At 27.8% G+C, this 18,344-nt stretch overlaps 3 protein-coding genes and 1 pseudogene across 3 annotated transcripts; 1 reads left to right on the top strand and 3 right to left on the bottom strand.

Moving 5' to 3' along the window:
- Window positions 1-3,753: 3,753 nt before the first annotated feature.
- Window positions 3,754-4,724, bottom strand: LOC122853908. The gene is made up of 3 exons (XM_044154316.1): window positions 4,258-4,724; window positions 3,899-4,121; window positions 3,754-3,812 (listed from the first exon to the last, which is right to left on the bottom strand). Exons 1-3 carry the CDS (start codon window positions 4,276-4,278, stop codon window positions 3,754-3,756), a joined length of 303 nt encoding a protein of 100 aa, XP_044010251.1. The 5' UTR covers window positions 4,279-4,724.
- A 3,900-nt stretch (window positions 4,725-8,624) lies between these two features.
- LOC122855148 lies at window positions 8,625-10,481 on the bottom strand (annotated as a pseudogene).
- Window positions 10,482-14,845: 4,364 nt separating this feature from the next.
- LOC122853907 lies at window positions 14,846-16,514 on the top strand. Its single transcript, XM_044154315.1, has 2 exons — window positions 14,846-15,543; window positions 16,478-16,514. The coding sequence occupies exons 1-2, from the start codon at window positions 14,846-14,848 to the stop codon at window positions 16,512-16,514; spliced, it is 735 nt and encodes a 244-aa protein (XP_044010250.1).
- Window positions 16,515-16,731: 217 nt separating this feature from the next.
- LOC122853906 (trypsin alpha-4-like) lies at window positions 16,732-17,613 on the bottom strand. The gene is made up of 3 exons (XM_044154314.1): window positions 17,242-17,613; window positions 16,932-17,165; window positions 16,732-16,848 (listed from the first exon to the last, which is right to left on the bottom strand). Exons 1-3 carry the CDS (start codon window positions 17,611-17,613, stop codon window positions 16,732-16,734), a joined length of 723 nt encoding a protein of 240 aa, XP_044010249.1.
- Between the last annotated feature and the right edge of the window lie 731 nt (window positions 17,614-18,344).

Here is an 18,344-nt window from a genome sequence, read left to right as displayed (position 1 = left end):
TTTGATAAATTATTAAAATATTCAAGTTTATCAGTATAGTATACCATACAGTGTTCTTTACGTTTACGTTTTACCTCTGGAAAAAAAAATTTAATCATTCAATTAAAATTTAATTTGTTACGACATTTTGTCAACAATTTTTTCTTTTATCACCCGGTAGAAATTTACCGGTAAAATCAACTTAATATCAAGATAACGTGTTTAACCTAAAAATTTTCCTCTATGCTTATACAATGTTATCTCGATATTAAGTCGGGCCCGACGTACCATACTAGGATATTGATCAGAAAAAAACATTTATTGGTTATTGTTAACGTACAACGCTAGCAAAATTTTTGAGGGCGGGGCCTAAATCCAGCTCCTATCCTTTAACACAGGAAAGATTCATGCTTGACAACCCCAAAAAAATAAAAAAAAATATTTTCAATTAGTTTTTTTTGTATGAAATCAATCATTATTTATATATATTTTAATCAGTATAATTATTTTATAGCATAAAAAATCATTTTTCCATAAAAAAAAGTTTTATAATCGTATTTAAAAAAAAAACACTGAACTGTGTTCATTATGTTGTCAGACTGATGGTGATAAACAGTGAAAAACCTAATGGAATTCCATTTTTTTGTGGATAGTTTTTATAATTACAGAAAATCTAATACGGGTTGCCATAATAATATTGGTATCAAAAAAAACTTGATATTTTTTTTCATAATTCAGTAGTTTTTGGGAAATCTGTAACTCCATTTGACCACATTTGTTTATGTTCGAAATTATTTTGTTACATTTGCTCCCATAAGAGCCACGTATAACCTCTCTAAAACAGGCCGACTTTAATAATTAATATAAAAAAAACGAATACCAGAACCTATAATTCTAAGGGCACATTAAGATGCATTAATATTTCATTTATCTAATCTCAAAATTTCATAACATCCTCATTCCATCAAGTTTACTAGCGTTGTACGTTAAGAAAAACTTTTTATTATACCTACGATTGTTAATTTTTTACTTTTGAGTTGAGTCTTACGATTGAATAATAAAACAATAAAAAAAATTCAGATAAATAGTGAAAGAAGTTTTTACTTTTAGTTTTTCTTATCCAGGGAAAAATTGTTTGATCTGAGCCAGACCTAATTTGATCTGAACCCAGATCAAATCTTATCTGACTAGATCAAACTAGGTCTACGCCCAAATCACATCTTATCTGACCAGATCAAACTTGATCTGACTAGGTCTAGTTTAATAAAACTTGATACACTTAGATCAATATTTTTTTTTATTTTTCAGATAAAAACAGACACTATTGCCATTAGTCAATTAATTAAATCAATAAAACTTATTGACAAAACAAAATTCATTGAAATGTTATTAGCTCCTTTTGTTGGAAAACAAGTTATTATGGTTTGTCCTCATCGTTGTGGCAAGACATCTTTTTTACATACAATAGCTGAAGTATGCAAAGGAGGCGTACAACAAAAAAATTTATTTAAAGATTACTCTATTGGTCAAGGGGACTACGACTGGCAATATTATCCAGTCATATTTTTAACTTTATCAGAATTATCAATTGAATCGGTTAAAAAAATTTAAAGACTCTTTTCGTGCAATTCTAAATAATATTGCCATGAACCATCATTTACAATTAAGTGGAGTAAACGTCATACAGGAGTTTCAATTTTTAATAGAAGATTTAAGCAAAAAAACAAACAGAAATGTTGTTGTATTGATTGATGAATATGATACGCCTATTTGGAGATCAAAGCTTGAAAACATAAATTCAAAAGAAGAAATAAAAGAGTTAGTTGGATATATTCTTGAAGCATGTAATTTGCAAGAAAAGTTCTATCATCATTTAAAAAACAATTCAATAAACAATAAACCAAAATAAAAACTACAAGCAATGGTCTCGCGCTCAACTCAAATCGTATGAGAGACGGATATTTATATTCATGGACGAACTGACTACTCTCATACGAATTGTCCTCCATGAACGGATCTCACTCCGTCGCTCAAGTTGATCCGTTCACGGACCTCGATTCGTGTGAGTGAGCCGACTCACATCATTCGAGAGAATAGCATATATTTAATACTACTATATTGCGCATCGCCTATGCTTTCCCATAAGTGGGCTGTTCGGATTCATTACGGTGCAGACAATCTCTCTGTCGCAGTCATACTCCTCGACAAAAATTGTTTGCGCATGTCCGAATATTCTGTTCGGTTCACACGTATACACAATGAATTTGTGTGCTTTGCCGAATGTTTCCGAGCCCCGACTCGAATAATAATTCATGCGCAAAAGATTTTTGTCGAGCAGTATGACTGCGACAGAGAGATTGTCTGCACCGTAATGAATCCGAACGAAATCATACCCTATGCGCAATATAGTAGTATTAAATATATGGAGAATAGCCCTCCTGGGCCAACAGAAAGACAACTAGATAAATCGAAAACTCGCTATGAGAAAAACCCATTCAAATATTTGAATTTATAATGTAGCAGTGCTGACACTACGAACATATAAAATAAACCATGATCGAACGCTGCTTGAAAAATTGATGAAAGAGCGCTCCTGTTTTTTCGTCAATTTAATGTTGGCGCATCGTGATCGCGCATTTGCGCAGAAGCTGTTAAAGCCCGTGAGTTTTCAAGTGTTTGCAAGCGTGTTTAATGCACACATATATACTAGATGCGTTCTTTCGTCAACTTTTTGTTGGCGCATCATGACCACGCATTTGCGCAGAAGTCATGGAATCAAGTAAAATTTTTAAAATATATATGTGTGCGTTACACACATCAGCACCCGTATTCAGAGGATGTTCTCATTAGGGCTTTTTTTTCCGATGGCGGCGCTTGTGAACTTTTTATATAGATTTTACATAGAAAAGCTTCACAAGCGCCACCATCGGAAAAAAAACGCCCTAATGAGAACATCCTCTGAATACGGGTGCAGGTGCTTTCTTTTGTGTATTTATTTTTTTACTTCAATGCGCATGATCATGCACATGCGCCTGTCATGCAAACTTGTTGAGAGAACAGTAGCGTCGAACAAATAATTTTTCAAAAATAAGAATTAAAACATGGCTGATCCAGCCCCTCATGTCTTACGCTGTTGCAAACTGACTTTTTGCTGACTGCGCATTTCATTGCGCATGCGCGAAAATAAACAGGAGAAAAAATAAACACCCAAAAGAAAGCACCTACTTACAAAACTAGAAACGCACGTGCTTCTTTAGCTTTTGCGCAAATGCACGGTCATGATGCGTGATTAAAAAATTGATAGGTGCTTTCTTTTGTGTATTTAATTTTATTCACTTTAATGCGCATGATCATGCACATGCGCACGTCATGCAAACTTGAAAAGAGAACAATGGCGTCGAACAAATAATTAAAAAAAAATAAGAATTGAAACATGGCTGATCCAGCCCTTCATGTCCTACGCTGTTGCAAACTGAATTTTTGCTGACTGCGCATTCAACTGCGTTTGTGCGAAAATAAACAGGGGAAAAAAAATTAAATACACATAAGAAAGCACATTAACATATCTCTAGCGACACTCCGTGCATTGCAGTGCATTGGCTAAGCATAGGAGTTCACCTTCCAGTTTTATTATATTTCAGTGTATATTACGTGGGTTTTATCCGTTTTATCCATGGATAATTGTAAACAACTCAAAAACTTACAATATATGCCCGTCCCACTCTAATACAAAAGCTTCACAAGCGCTGCCAGTAGAAGAAAAAAGTCCTAAATTTACGGAAGCATTGTTTTTAATTGAATCCCTTTAAAATTCCTGATTCCATTATGAAAATCTAATTTAAAAAATACAAAAGAAAAAGAGAATATGAAATTGAAGATATAAAATAAGTAAGTAAAACATAAAAAAAATAGAACATACTGTTATTTTTGTTGACACGAATGAAACATGTTTTAACTCCTTGTGGTATATAAAATTTATCATTTCCAAGTGGTACAAGGGCTGAGGTCCCATCAGGTTTGTTGTATGTCATCCCAATCGTATCAGGAACAAAAGACTTCAAAGAAATCATGCTTACAGTGCTATTTTTGTCCAAAGGCACTTGAAGTGCTTCACCATCATGATGCACTGTGATTTCAGCAAGCTGCGTTTGTAATAATAAATAAATAGTAACGTTTCAATATTTATATTTATGTATATTCAATAAAGCAAATTCCGAAAAAAAATTATAAAAAAAAAGGCTATGCGTTTGTTTTAATGAAAATAACTGTAATACTTACTGAATGTGTTAATGAATCCATTGTTTATTCTTTTTACCACAATTCAAATGCACATTGTTTATCAAAAATAGATATATTTAATTTAAAAAACAACTAATTTTACAGCAATGTATGAGACGTGGGTTTGTTATCATTTATATTTCATAAGTATTGTATGTAACAGCTGACGGAACTGTTGCCTCAAAATATTATAATTATTTTTCTGCTCGGTTCATTCCTGCTTGTTCCTATGCGAGCAAGCAAGCAAAGCAAGCAAGTAAGCAGGAAGCCGTGAATGTCCCTTCCCGGCCGATAAACTCAATTTATAATAGTATAAGGGCGTATGTATGATGAAAAATATATGATATACGCCTTTATTATACGCGAGAATATTAGTTCTATTAGTTCCTGCTTGCTTTCTCTGCTTGCTAGCGCGACGAGCAGGCAAGTAAGGCAAGCAAGCGTGAATGTCCCCACCCGGCTTCCGTATAAATTACCTAAATCTCCACAGAGTTGGAGTGCCGCTTTTGACTGTTGGCTTTCACAGCTTTTAGGCCTTTACTGCCGTTGCGCCTATAGTGAAAATTGCATTCTTACACTTCCATCGTGGATTAGCCTGAGTTAAGTTGGATAAATACGATTTTGCCAAAAACAGTTTAATTAGTCTAAAAAGAAATATTAATTAACACTTATAATGTCAATACAAGACGTTATTTATGTTACTGGTATAGAATCTTGTGAATTAAGATATGAATGGACAATTGAAAACTTCATTGAGTGTAACGGACCGATTGAATCACCAGTTTTTTCATCTCATTACTCTGATTTCAATGATGAATGGATTTTGAAAATATGTCCAAATCATAGATCCGTTTATGACAAATTATCTATTTCGATAGATCTACAACTTCAATCATTTAATAATACTTCACAATTGAAGGCGAAATGTAAAATATCAAATAATAATAAAAATGAAGTATCTAAATTACATACTTTTAGTAAATTTCAAGAAAAAATTAGATGGGATAATTATACTTTGCCAGGTGCAATTTATACGCATTTACAAGATGGTAAACTTACACTTTATTGTACAATAACAATGTCTAAAAAAATATATAATTCCGCTGTAGTTCCTACATTGAATGCAGCACCACAACTACGCGAAGACTTGAAAAAACTTTTGTTAAGTGAAAAATCAGCTGATGTTACCATTAAAGTAGGTCAAAAATCATTTCGAGCAATCAAAGGCATTCTTGGAGCACGCAGTCCTGTTTTTTCTGCAATGTTTGATCATGAAGAGTTCAAAGAAAATAAAAAAAATGAAGTTGTCATTGATGATGTTGATGAAGATGTTTTTGAAGAATTTTTACATTTTATTTATACTGATGAAACACCAAATGTTGACAAAATGCCAATGGAACTACTTGCTGTTGCCGAAAAATATCAGGTTGATTGCCTTAAAAATATTTGTGAAGATGTAATTGGCAAAACGATAAACTCAGATAATGTTGCAAGTACACTTGTTTGTTCTGATGCATATAATCTTAAAAAACTAAATAAAAAAAGTTTAACATTTATGAAAAAAAATCTACGAAATGTTTTGTCAAATGAGACATTTAGAGTTTACAAAAAAAAAAATCCTGAAGTTTTTATGAGTGTTTTAGAGGAGTTGCTATTGTCAGCTACATCCTTTAAGTTATAAAATAAATATATTCATTGGTGTTTTGTTTAAAAAACAAAATTTGATTTTATATATCGTATTAACATTTTAGAATAACTTGATTAAATTTTTTCTAAACCACTATTCTAATAAATAAAAATATTGAAAAAATCTAATTTCATCGCAATATACACGTATTTTTCTAAAAACCTTTTTATCCTTTTTTTAATTATTGAGTTTATTTTTTTTAAATAAATATTATTTCTTAATTCATTATTATTTTATTATAAAATTCTATTATCATGTAATCATGATAATATTTAAATTCTATTATTATAAGTAGTAAATACAAAGTTAGAAAAAAAAAACTTGTCATTATCTTCTGAAATATATATCAAGATCTTTAGGTGTCTCATGCATTCTTGAATTAATTCTTAATTTTAATTTTGTGGTGCAATGCTTGTTCTATCGATATATAAATACCATGTTTCATTGAGCCAACACAATTAAATGATAATATTTCGAATAATTATTTTTTAATCCAAAATGTTTCTAATTATAATGTTCTAAATTATTATCATCTATAATTAATAATTATCAACGTATATGTAGAATCAGTCGAATGTTTAAATTTTTCGATTAATCGATTAATATATTAAAAGGCTTATCGATGATGAACCATGTGCTTGAATGCACTCAAGCCAGCACAATTAGATAATAAATTTCGAACAATTGTCCTGTTATTTATGATAATTTCAATAATTCTAGAAAAATGTTTTGTACTTAATCGAAAATTAAAGCCAAAAAAAATTAAATAAAGTTTTTATATGAAAAATATCAACAGTTCTTTCTCTATCAACAGTTCTTTAATTACAAAATGCTGGATTCGTTTATATTGAGAAATATTATTGTATAACAAAAATGTTTATAATTATAATGTTCTAAATTATCATCATGATAAATTAATATCTAATCATTTTGACGTATATATATATAATATATCGATCAACTATTAGATTTTTCGATAAATCGGATAATTTATTGAAAAGTTTATCGAATGTGCATCAGCTATGCCCATTGGCCACATATATGTAATACTGTGTAATACTACAGTAGTATTACATATATGATTGGCCATTGCCCATGAGGTTTTGACGTTTTCATTGCCCATCGAGATCCAATCTGAGTTAACTAAATAATGTGCTCCGATCTCCTCCGATCAGTCAATGCCTATCAGTCTGAGTTAACCTGTACATGTAAATACTAAAATACGATTGAGTCTCAAAGAAATTTATCAGTTTAAAAACCAATTATAAATAATATACATAATCATGTCAGTAGTTCTTAAAACAGCTACCCAGGATTCTATCAAAATTTTAAGGTCAAACCGAGACTATGTTACTGGTATGGAAACTTGTGAATTTACATATGAATGGACAATTGATGACATCGAATATGACCAGGAAAAAATACAATCACCAAAATTTTCATCTCATTATTCTGACTTTAACGATGAATGGGTTTTAGAAATCGATCCGACTTGTAAATTGAAAAGTGGAAAGACATGTGTTTCAATACAGTTACAACCTACATCATTCAATGGATTCAATGATAGTTCACAATTACTAACAAAATATAAAATAATACAAATTGTTGAAGGAATAATAAATAAAGAAGTTGATTGTAGTAGTGATCTTTCAAAAAAAGTATGGTGGGATATTGGTCATTTCGGACCAACCTTGAAAGATGCATTGAATGATGAATATTTCCGAAATTATGGGTACAAAATTGGTTGTACAATTACGATTTCTAAAAAACTAACAAATAATTCTGATGTCACTTCAAAATTTACTGTAACACAACCATTGAGTGCAGACTTGAGAAAACTTTTGTTATATAAAAAATCAGCTGATGTTACCATTAAAGTGGGTGAAAAATCATTTCGTGCAATCAAAGGCATTCTTGCTGTACGAAGTCCTGTTTTTTTTGCAATGTTTGATCATGAAGAATTCAAAGAAAATGAAAAAAATGAAGTTGCCATTGAAGATATTGATGAAGGTGTTTTTGAAGAATTTTTACATTTTATTTATACTGATGAATCACCAAATGTTGACAAGATACCAATGGAACTACTTGCCGTTGCCGACAAATATCAGGTTGATCGTCTTAAAAATATTTGTGAAGATGTAATTGGAAAAACGATAAACTTCGATAATGTTGCAAGTATACTTATTTGTTCTGATAGATATAATCTTAAAAAACTAAATAAAAAATGTTTAGAATTTATGAAAAAAAATTTACAAGCTGTTATGTCAAATAAAACATTTCAAGTTTACAAAAAAAAATATCCAGAAGTGTTTGTAGGTATTCTTGAAGAGTTGCTATTGTCAGCAAAATCATTTGAGTAAGTCATTAAATAAACATATTCATTTGGTGTTTTGTTTGTAAAAAAAAAAATTTGATTTTATATATCGTATTAACATTTTAGAATAACTCACTTAAATTTTTTTCTAAACCACTATTCTAATAAATAAAAATATTTAAAAAATTTATTTTCATCGCAATACACTTATTTTTTTTTTTTTGAAAAATAAATATTATTTTTAAATTCATTATTATTTTGTTATAGAATTCTATTATCATGTTTTTATGATAATATTTAAATTCTATAATAACTATTATAAATACAAATTGAAAAAAAAAAAAAAAAATCTCAAGGTGTCACATGCATTCTGGAATTCCATCTCAAATTTGTTTTAATTTTTAGTGCAATGCTTCTTGCATCGATATTTAAATACACCTAGTAGCCCATGGACATAAAACAAGCAAAAATAGGAAATAATATTACTTTTTAAGGTGTGTTAAAAAAATTAGCATCAATTATTTGAAATATTTGATAAGAACTAAGTCTAGAAGATGAGCTAATAAAAAAACCAGTGTTAATAACTTTAACGAAATAAACAATTCAACTCACACTTTTTATAACAGAAGTTTTATCTTCAGATCATGGGTACTGTATTTAAATTGTATATAATAATTATTATATATAACAACTACCAAGAAGTATAACTTCGTAGTGTTATACCTATATACCACGAAATTATAACGCTCGTCTGCTGAAATTATTGTATCCAATATCCATGCAAGATAGATGTTTAAGAAAAATGGCTTGGTTTTCTGGGTCTTTAGCTGCTTTCCAGTTTAAACACAACTCCAGTGAAATCTTTTAAATCTTTTAAAAATTGAATACTAAAAAATAAATAAAATAATAAACAATTATTAGTTGATGAATTATTTAAATAATGATGTGTTTATGTTAACTTGATAATTGGTACTCACGTTGATTTACTAAGTAGTCCAATTGAAACTTTTGATACATTTTTTTCTCCCTAAGCCATGAGTAATGCAATCATTGGTTGAAAAACAGAATCAATGCATCCACCTTTGTTAATTTCGTCAAGAAGACTATTTGCAGCTTGTCGTCCAATATCTTCTGTAGTACAAGAAAATGTATTTATCTCCATTGATGGACAATATGCTTTTCCAGTAAAAAACTGCTCTAGTTTTATTTTCCTTATTTTTTGATAGTCTTTTTATTCCTGTTGTTTATGCAGTAATACTAATTCCAAATCCTTTAAAAATATTAAAAATAATTAGTAAATGATAAGAAAAAAACAAGACAAAGCTTGCCTGCAATTTACCTGGTGATTCTCCACCAAGATTTCCTTGACAATGATCAGTATGAGTATAAACATCAGGAATAAAATTAAGTAAAACACCTTTTGCTGCTTCAACCATACGATTAGCAATTGCTGGTCGCTTCTTATTCTTTGAATCAATCCACATTCATCAAATCATCAAATTGTATTGTTCTAAGACCACTATTAACTGGACATTTAAAATGTACTTTACCACCACCATTTGGTGCAGCGCCACGTTTGTTAATAGTCAAGTCAACATCACAATGACCAAATATAAATTTTTTCAATATTATTGGTGAACAGAACTTTTAATTTTGTAAACTTGATGGATCAGTTGGGTCATTTGTAACACCACGTAATTTTATATCCATTGGAAGTTTACAAAATGGTGCTAATATCATAACAGCTTCTAAAAAATATCCAATACCTCGTTGTAAACTACAATCATGTTCTAATTCACCTCCAATAAGTAAACCAGGTATATAAGTCAACACTGATCCAGTGTCATTCAGCTCAAATTGACTACCATTTGTCAGTTTGTCTAGTAGTCTAATTAAGCTAACTTGATAGTCTATTTTGTAAAGGAATAAATGAAAAATTTAATTAACATAATATATAACAGATATTAAAATAATTTTTATTAATAATAGATAATTTACCTTTTGCACCTGGTTCATCAGGGTTTAATTGAATGTTCTTAATTGTCACTGGTTTTCCAAACAATGTTGAAAGAAGTAGACGATACTTTATAAAATTAGAACCACTATATATTATCATTGCAACAACAATTGATTTCTTCTGATTGAATTGATTGTAAAATCTAAATACCAGGAGACATCAATAAGTTAATAAATAATAACAAAAACAAAAAACATGTGACAGCAATACAGCATGCGACCATTGACCAACGTGGGTTAGTAAAAATCATTACATGCCATCTAACGGACAATTTATGTATATCTAGGCATAAATGGCTGAACGTGCGTAAATTTGAATGGAAGTATGGAACATGTTCTATTGAGCCTGATTGAGTCAACACAATTGAATAATAATATTTCAAACAATTGCCCTGTTATTTTTAATTCGATCAAATTATATAAAATAATTAAATCTTTTTAGTTGAGTCCTTTCTTATGTTCATTTATTTATATGATATATTTTATACAATCTTTATACTCTTACATTATTTTTATTTAGTAATATCAATGAATATAATGACGTTTTTGATAAACGTAGTAACTACACTATCTTTTCTTTATCTAAATATTAATTTATTAATATATATTGTATTAATAAATACATTTATACTTTGTATGATTCGTATTTCCATTAACGAATATAATAATACTTCTTTATTAAATATGAATACATAGAACTTCATAAAAATCTGTAATATGACTTTGATCTAGAAACGACCCAACTTAAATAACATAATTGCCAAAAATAAAAAAACGAATAAAATGCCTGAAATGCAGTCAAGTGTACTTTTTATAATAGGAGAATTTTCTTAACTCTAAAAAAAAATGTTTTCTTTCAATTTTGCATACAAAATGCTTCGTTTATATTTAAAAATATTATTTTATATTTAAAAATTTTTATAATTGTAATTTTCTCAATTATTATTATAATAAATTGCTAAATAATAATTATATCCATTATATCAACTCAAGTTTCAACACATATGTAATATAACAATCGATTGAATTAATTTTTCGATGAATCGATTAATTTACTAAAAGGTTTATCGATATTACTATGCTCGAATGTGCTGCCGCCTGCCAGCAGCTACAGGCGGTTTTACTGTTTACATACGTAATACGTTTGTGTGGTAGACTGGTGGTAGTGGTTTGACCGTTTGACGTTTTCATTGTCTGTCAGTTCGACGTTCGTTGCCTATCAGTAAATAAGCAAATACAATTGTGCTAAAAAAAAAATTAATTAGTTAAAAAACCAATTATAAATAATATACATAATCATGTCAGTAATTGCTCAAACAGCTGACCAAGATCCCGTTAAACTTATTAAGTCAAACCAAGATTATGTTGATGGCGAAGAAACTTGTGAGTTTACATATGAATGGACAATTAATAACGTTGAATGTGACGAGAAAGAAATTAAATCACCAAAATTTTCATCTCACTATTCTGACTTTGACGATGAATGGATTTTGGAATTAGATCCAACTTATAGATTTGCACGTGGTATGAGATGTTTTTCAATAGAGTTACAACCTACATCATTGAATGAATCCAATGATACCTCAAAGGTAACAACAAAATATCAAATGACGTTAATTGTTGATAAAGAAAAAATGGAACAAAAAAATTTTTGGGATCTTTCAAAAAAAGTATATTGGCGTATTGATTACTTAGGACTAACTTCGGAAGATGTGATGGATAATGATTATTTCCGAAATCATGAATTTAAAATTTGTTGTATAATTAAAATGTCAAAAAAAATAACAAATAAAACTGTTGTGATTCCAAAAAATATTGCAACACAAAAACTGAGTGTCGACTGGAAAAAACTTTTGTTAAGTGAAAAATCAGCTGATGTTACCATTAAAGTGGGTCAAAAATCATTCCGTGTTATCAAAGGAATTCTTGGAGCACGTAGTCCTGTTTTTGCTGCAATGTTTGATCATGAAGAATTCAAAGAAAATAAAACAAATGAAGTTGTCATTGAAGATATTGATGAAGGTGTTTTTGAAGAATTTTTACAATATATTTATACTGGTGAATCACCAAATATTGACAAAATGCCAATGGAACTACTTGCTGTTGCTGAAAAATATCAGGTTGATTGTCTTAAAAATATTTGTGAAGCAATATTATGCGAAACAATAAATTTTGATAATATTGCAAGTATACTTGTTTGTTGTGATAAATATAATCTTCAAAAACCAAATAAAAAATGTTTTGAATTTATGAAAAAAAATAAACATGCTGTTTTGTTAAATAAGGAATTTCAAGTTTGTCAAAAAAAACATCCTGATGTTTTTGTAGGTATTCTTAGTCAGTTGCTATTGTCATCATAAAATAAAAAATATTCATTGATGTTTTGTTTGAAAAAAAAAATTTTTGATTTTATATTCTGTATTAACATTTTTAAATAACTTATTAAAATTTTTTCTAAAACCTCTATTGTAATAAAAACAAAAAAATATAATGAAAAAATAACTTGTTATTAGTAGGCTTATTTTTTTAAAACCTTATCATCTTTTTTTTTAGCTCCTAAGTTTTTTTAGAAAATAAATATTTTTTAATTTGATAATTTGGTTATAAAATTCATTTGGTCATGTATCCATGATAATATTTAAAATTGATGATAATTATTATACATCTATATACAACTTGAGAAACATGAAAAATAACATCAATTTTTAAAGTGTTAAAAAAATTAGCATCAATTATTTGAAATTTATAGTGTTTAATGTATATTTTTCCAACTATCCGATGCATTTTTCAATTGACCTGCAGTTTCCTGCACAACATTTAATTCACTTTAACTTCAATTTTTAATAGTATCTCATCATCAGTGACTTATTGCTTTCATCTGGATTAAAAAAAATCATTTCATTACAAAAGTTATTTGTTTATTATTTTAAAAATATTAATTATATTGATATACTGTTGTACTTGTTGAAATGTTTTTTAGTGTTTGCTGATTTTAAATCAACGTATGGTGCATGCATGTATATAGCTAAACTAGCTCTGCTCCAACTTGCACCTTCTTTTAATGTGTATATTTTATTCCATAATTAATTGTGTCAGTTTAAAAAATATTGAATTTAAATATTTTATCAACTGACCATCGTCTAATTCAGTTGCTATACATGGTATAATTGTTCCTGGTAATAGCTGATGTGATACTTGATTACAATTCGTTTGACAAATTCGATAATATTGTAATTTAAAAATTTAATAATAACTAAGATGTGATAATAAAAATATTTTATACACCAGTGTTCATAATGTATATCAAGTAAGCAAGGAAAATAATTATTTAACTTACTCTTTTTATGTCAACAGTTTAATCATCAAATGTCAGAGCTTCTCTTGAATTAACTACAGCTTTTTCTTTTCTATTTTATTTGTTAGCACTGAATTTCACATCATCTAATATATTGTTGATCTAAGCTGTTGTGAATTATTTATTTTAAAACGCAGAGCATTTTATTATGACTCATCAATGCCAATATAATTTAAATATAAAATGACAAGATGTTAATTTTTATTATCAAAACAAAAGTTATTATGTAAAATTAAAAACTTATTTAAAAAAAAAAAGTTTACCATCATTTTCGGTTATAATCCAATTTGTTTATAATAATAATTATTATTGAAATTAAATTAATGCATTTTGTCGTGATGTAGATGTAGATGGTACACGTGGACCAGTACAATACACAAGCATACCATTTGTTCCGTTGAGACGTTCTGTAACAACCACGTCATTTTGATATATTTCTTCTTCAACCATAATAATAGGTGCTAATAATACATATGAAAAAATTAGTAAATTATCAATAATAATTTCATTATGAATATTGTAATTATAAAAAAAAAAAAACAACAAGTATATACTCACAGAATATGTACATTAAGAATACAATGAATGCAAAGTAAAACTTGATACCCATGCTTACTCACTCGATTTTAAAAACCAAAGTTTAACGTAAATGGAACATGTTTTATTGAGCCAATACAATTAGATAAAAATGATATTGTAAACAATTGCTTTATTAATTGTAATAATTTTATTAACTCTAAAAGAAATGTTTTCTTTCAATTTTACGATACGATCAAAATTTAAAACTAAAAAAAACTATAGAAATTAAATATAATTTATATGAAAAATATTAACAGTTTTTTAATTACAAAATGCTGGGTTTGTTTATATTGAGAAATATTATTTTATAATCAAAAATGTTTATAATTATAATCTTTTAAATTGATTTTATAAAAATAACTTAAAAATTAATAATTATCAACATATATGTAACAATCGATTGTATGAACTTTTCGACTATCGAGTAATTTATTGAAAGGTTTATCGATGATGAACCATGTGCTCGAATGTGCTCCTATATCCTCAGCCACGAGGTTTCCATGTTAAATGTTAAATGTTTTCATTGCCCATTAGTCTGAGTTAACCTGTATAGGCTGTACAGATAAATACGCAAATGCGATTGTGCTAAAAAAAAATTAATTAGTTTTAAAACCAATTATAAATAATATACATAATCATGTCAGTAGTTGCTCAAAGAAAAAAGTTTACCCAAGATCCCGTTAAACTTTTGAAGTCGAATCGAGATTATGTTACTGGTATGGAAACTTGTGAATTTACGTATGAATGGACAATTAATGGAGTCGAATATGACCCGAAAGAAATTAAATCACCAAAATTTTCGTCTCATTATTCGGACTTTAACGACGAATGGGTTTTGAAAATAGATCCAAATAATTCTAAATTAATACGTCGAATGACATGTGTTCCAATGCAATTACAACCTACATCATTCAGTGGATTCAATGATACTTCACAATTACAAACAAAATATGGTGTAAAGTTCTTTGTTAATGAAAAAGAATGGGACCGAACGCAAACTAAAGATGATTATACAGCAATTTTTACTGATAAACTTTCAAAAAAAGTATATTTGCGTATTGATTTCTTCGGATCACTAACTTTGAAAGGTTTATTGAATGATAAACTTTTGCAAAAGCTTCAATTTAAAATTTGTTGTATAATAAAAATGTCTAAGAAACTAACAAATAATTCTGATGTCACTTCAAAATTTACTGCAACACAACAATTGAGTGCAGACTTGGAAAAACTTTTGTTAAATGATAAATCAACTGATTTTACCATTAAAGTGGGTCAAAAATCATTTCGTGCAATCAAAGGCATTCTTGAAGCACGCAGTCCTGTTTTTGCTGCAATGTTTAATCATGAAGAATTCAAAGAAAATAAAACAAATGAAGTTGTCATTGAAGATATTGATGAAGGTATTTTTGAAGAATTTTTACATTTTATTTATACTGATGAATCACCAAATGTTGACAAAATGCCAATGGAACTACTTGATGTTGCTGAAAAATATCAGGTTAATTGTCTTAAAAATATTTGTGAAGCAATATTATGCGAAACAATAAATTTTAATAATATTGCAAGTATACTTGTTTGTTCTGATAAATATAATCTTAAAATATTAAATGAAAAATGTTTAAAATTCATGAAAAAAAATTTACCAGCTATTTTGTCAAATGAGACATTCAAAATTTATAAAAATAAATATCCTGAAGCTTTTGTAGATGTTCTTGAAGAGTTGTTAGCAGCAACTTCTCAAAAACCGGTATCTTTTTGTAAAATTTTTTGACAATTGACATTTTAAAAAAAATATAATAATTTTAAACAATTCTATATGTTTATTAACATTTTGAAAGATCATACTCAATTTTTTTCTAAAATTCCTCTTATATAATAATAAAAAAAAAAAAAATATTGAATAATAAATTGGTATTAATATACTCACTTTTTTAAAAACCTCATCACCCTTTTTTTAGGTAATTCTGTTTTATTTGGATTTAAAGAGAAATATAAAAAGAAAATTTAAGAAGAAATATAAAAATAAAAACATTTTGTAGCATAAATTATTTGTTTGCTTTTTAAAAATATTAATTTTATTCATATACATACGCAGTTTTTTGTGGAGAATACTGTTGTACTTGTTGGAATGTTTTTTAGTGCTTTCTGATTTTAAATCAGCGTATAGTGTACATGCTGTTGAATATACCAATATAGCTATACTAGCACTGCTCCATCTTACACCTTCTTTAAATGTGTATATTTTATTTTATTTTGTTTTATTAACCAGTGTTAATAATGTAAATGAAATGAACAATAAAAGTTAATATTTAACTGACACTTTTTACATCAACAGTTTCATCACCTGATGCCAGAGGTTTTCTTGGAATAACCATAGCTTTTTTTTTCTATTTTAATTAATATTAATAAAATCACTTGTGGAAATATAAATATGTCAGTAGGTAAAATTAAATTTTTATGGTCAAATAGCCATATGGTTATTTGATGATGATTTAAGCTTGTCAGTTGGGCTGTCTAATATATTCACAAATATCTTGATAAGCGAATAAAAACATTGTATTCTTCATTTGTTTCACAGCCTCTTTTTGTTGCAATTCCAATGAGGGTGTTATTAGAAACCAGTACAGCATCATTGTCATTCTAAACGGATGATAAAAAACAAAAAAATTATAATGTATTTTTTCATTGAAAAATTAAAAATAAATAAATAAAATTGCTATTACCTTGCAAATGTCATATTTATGTTTGAGTGTACAAAAATATTTTTGACAATTTAATTCACCAACTACTTTGAGGCATTCATGTTCTGGCACAATTGATGTTTCAAGTGTTTCTGGTAATTTAGATTCTTTTCCAGTTAAACCCCAACCAGCGACGTATTTTTCCGACTCATCCAGGTCATTTGTTACTGGCAATTTGAGGATTTTATAATAATCATGGTCAATATGATGATTTAACTAAAACGATAAAAAGAACATGTAATTTTAATAATAGAGATGACAAAATTAATTTATTAAAATAATATATTCTTACCCACAACATGGCAATATTATCGTATGGATTTTTTTCAACGCATTTAACACTTGATACGTTATTTGGTTTATCAAATATTTCTCTATTGTTCCTGCGTACACCGAAAACTTGAAGATCAACAGTATCAAAGGCACCAGTTGATTGACATTTAACACAATGAGCTGGAACAATAACTAGCCTACTAGCAACAATAGAACCTTGACAAATATGTGTACGTTTATGACGTACTGATACCAAAAATTTTTTAGCCAAAATTTTTGGGGGCAGTGAGAACTTTGAAATAGGAGAGGAAGGTTCTCTTGCAAATACCAGATGATGTTTATAGGAATAAGGTGTACCTGCTCCTAATCCCAATTCTAATGAAAAAAACATTAGTTATTTATTTATAATAACCTGGATTATTAAAAAAAAAATAATTATCAGATGACTATATTTTTTATTCAAACTTACCAACAACAACAAAGATTATAAAAAATCCTATTGAAATTTTCATTTTAAATATGTTTATACTCAATAATGATATACTTTATAAATTAAAAAAAAATGACCAAGTATCTAGTTTATATAGTAAAATGTCTAGATATTTTGAATGAACGATATTTTTTTTGTAATGTTATTTATTGGGTAATTAATTTAAAAGTTTTCATCATATTTTATATTTATTTTTTATGAATTTATTTGACGTAAATAGTTTTGATAATGCAAATGATTTTTCTTGTTTGATCAGTTTGTTTTATTTTATTTTCATTGAATATGTTAATAAATTATGTTGAGTATTTTATTTTTTTGTGATAAGAATTTCGTATGATCTTGAATAAAAATGTTTTGATCGTAACAATTAAATATCCGGGTAAATAAACTCTTGAAAAATAAAATGCCAGGCATGAAATAATTTGTTTACAATGAACTTATTTATATAAGCTTCCAGAAATGTTTTAGAATTTGACTGAATCAGACAAATAAATCATTAACAAAAAATTTTAATCGTCAATATAAATTTTATTTTATCTAATAGATCAGAGTGAAACTTTTATATTTTAATTTATTTTGTAAGATAAATATAAAATTTAAGACGCAAGATAAAATTTGTATAAATCAATTTA

This window comes from Aphidius gifuensis, linkage group LG4 (genome assembly GCF_014905175.1).
Source record: "Aphidius gifuensis isolate YNYX2018 linkage group LG4, ASM1490517v1, whole genome shotgun sequence".
NCBI classification, from domain to species: Eukaryota; Metazoa; Arthropoda; class Insecta; order Hymenoptera; family Braconidae; genus Aphidius; species Aphidius gifuensis.
This window is presented reverse-complemented; position numbering and strand designations above follow the sequence as displayed.

Excerpts from the sequence above, each read along its gene's own strand:
- LOC122853908 (XM_044154316.1), bottom strand. The coding sequence starts at position 4,278 with ATGGATTCATTAACACATTCA. Across the intron at positions 4,122-4,257 it reads TGGATTCATTAACACATTCA|CTTGCTGAAATCACAGTGCA; the intron begins GTAAGTATTACA and ends TTACAAACGCAG. Across the intron at positions 3,813-3,898 it reads TCGTGTCAACAAAAATAACA|ATTTTCATAATGGAATCAGG; the intron begins GTATGTTCTATT and ends TTTTTAAATTAG.
- LOC122853907 (XM_044154315.1), top strand. The coding sequence starts at position 14,846 with ATGTCAGTAGTTGCTCAAAGAAAAAAGTTTACCCAAGATCCCGTTAAA. Across the intron at positions 15,544-16,477 it reads AGTCCTGTTTTTGCTGCAAT|TGTTAATAATGTAAATGAAA; the intron begins GTTTAATCATGA and ends TTTATTAACCAG.
- LOC122853906 (XM_044154314.1), bottom strand. The coding sequence starts at position 17,613 with ATGTTTTTTTCATTAGAATTGGGATTAGGAGCAGGTACACCTTATTCC. Across the intron at positions 17,166-17,241 it reads ATAATATTGCCATGTTGTGG|TTAAATCATCATATTGACCA; the intron begins GTAAGAATATAT and ends TTATCGTTTTAG. Across the intron at positions 16,849-16,931 it reads ATAAATATGACATTTGCAAG|AATGACAATGATGCTGTACT; the intron begins GTAATAGCAATT and ends TCATCCGTTTAG.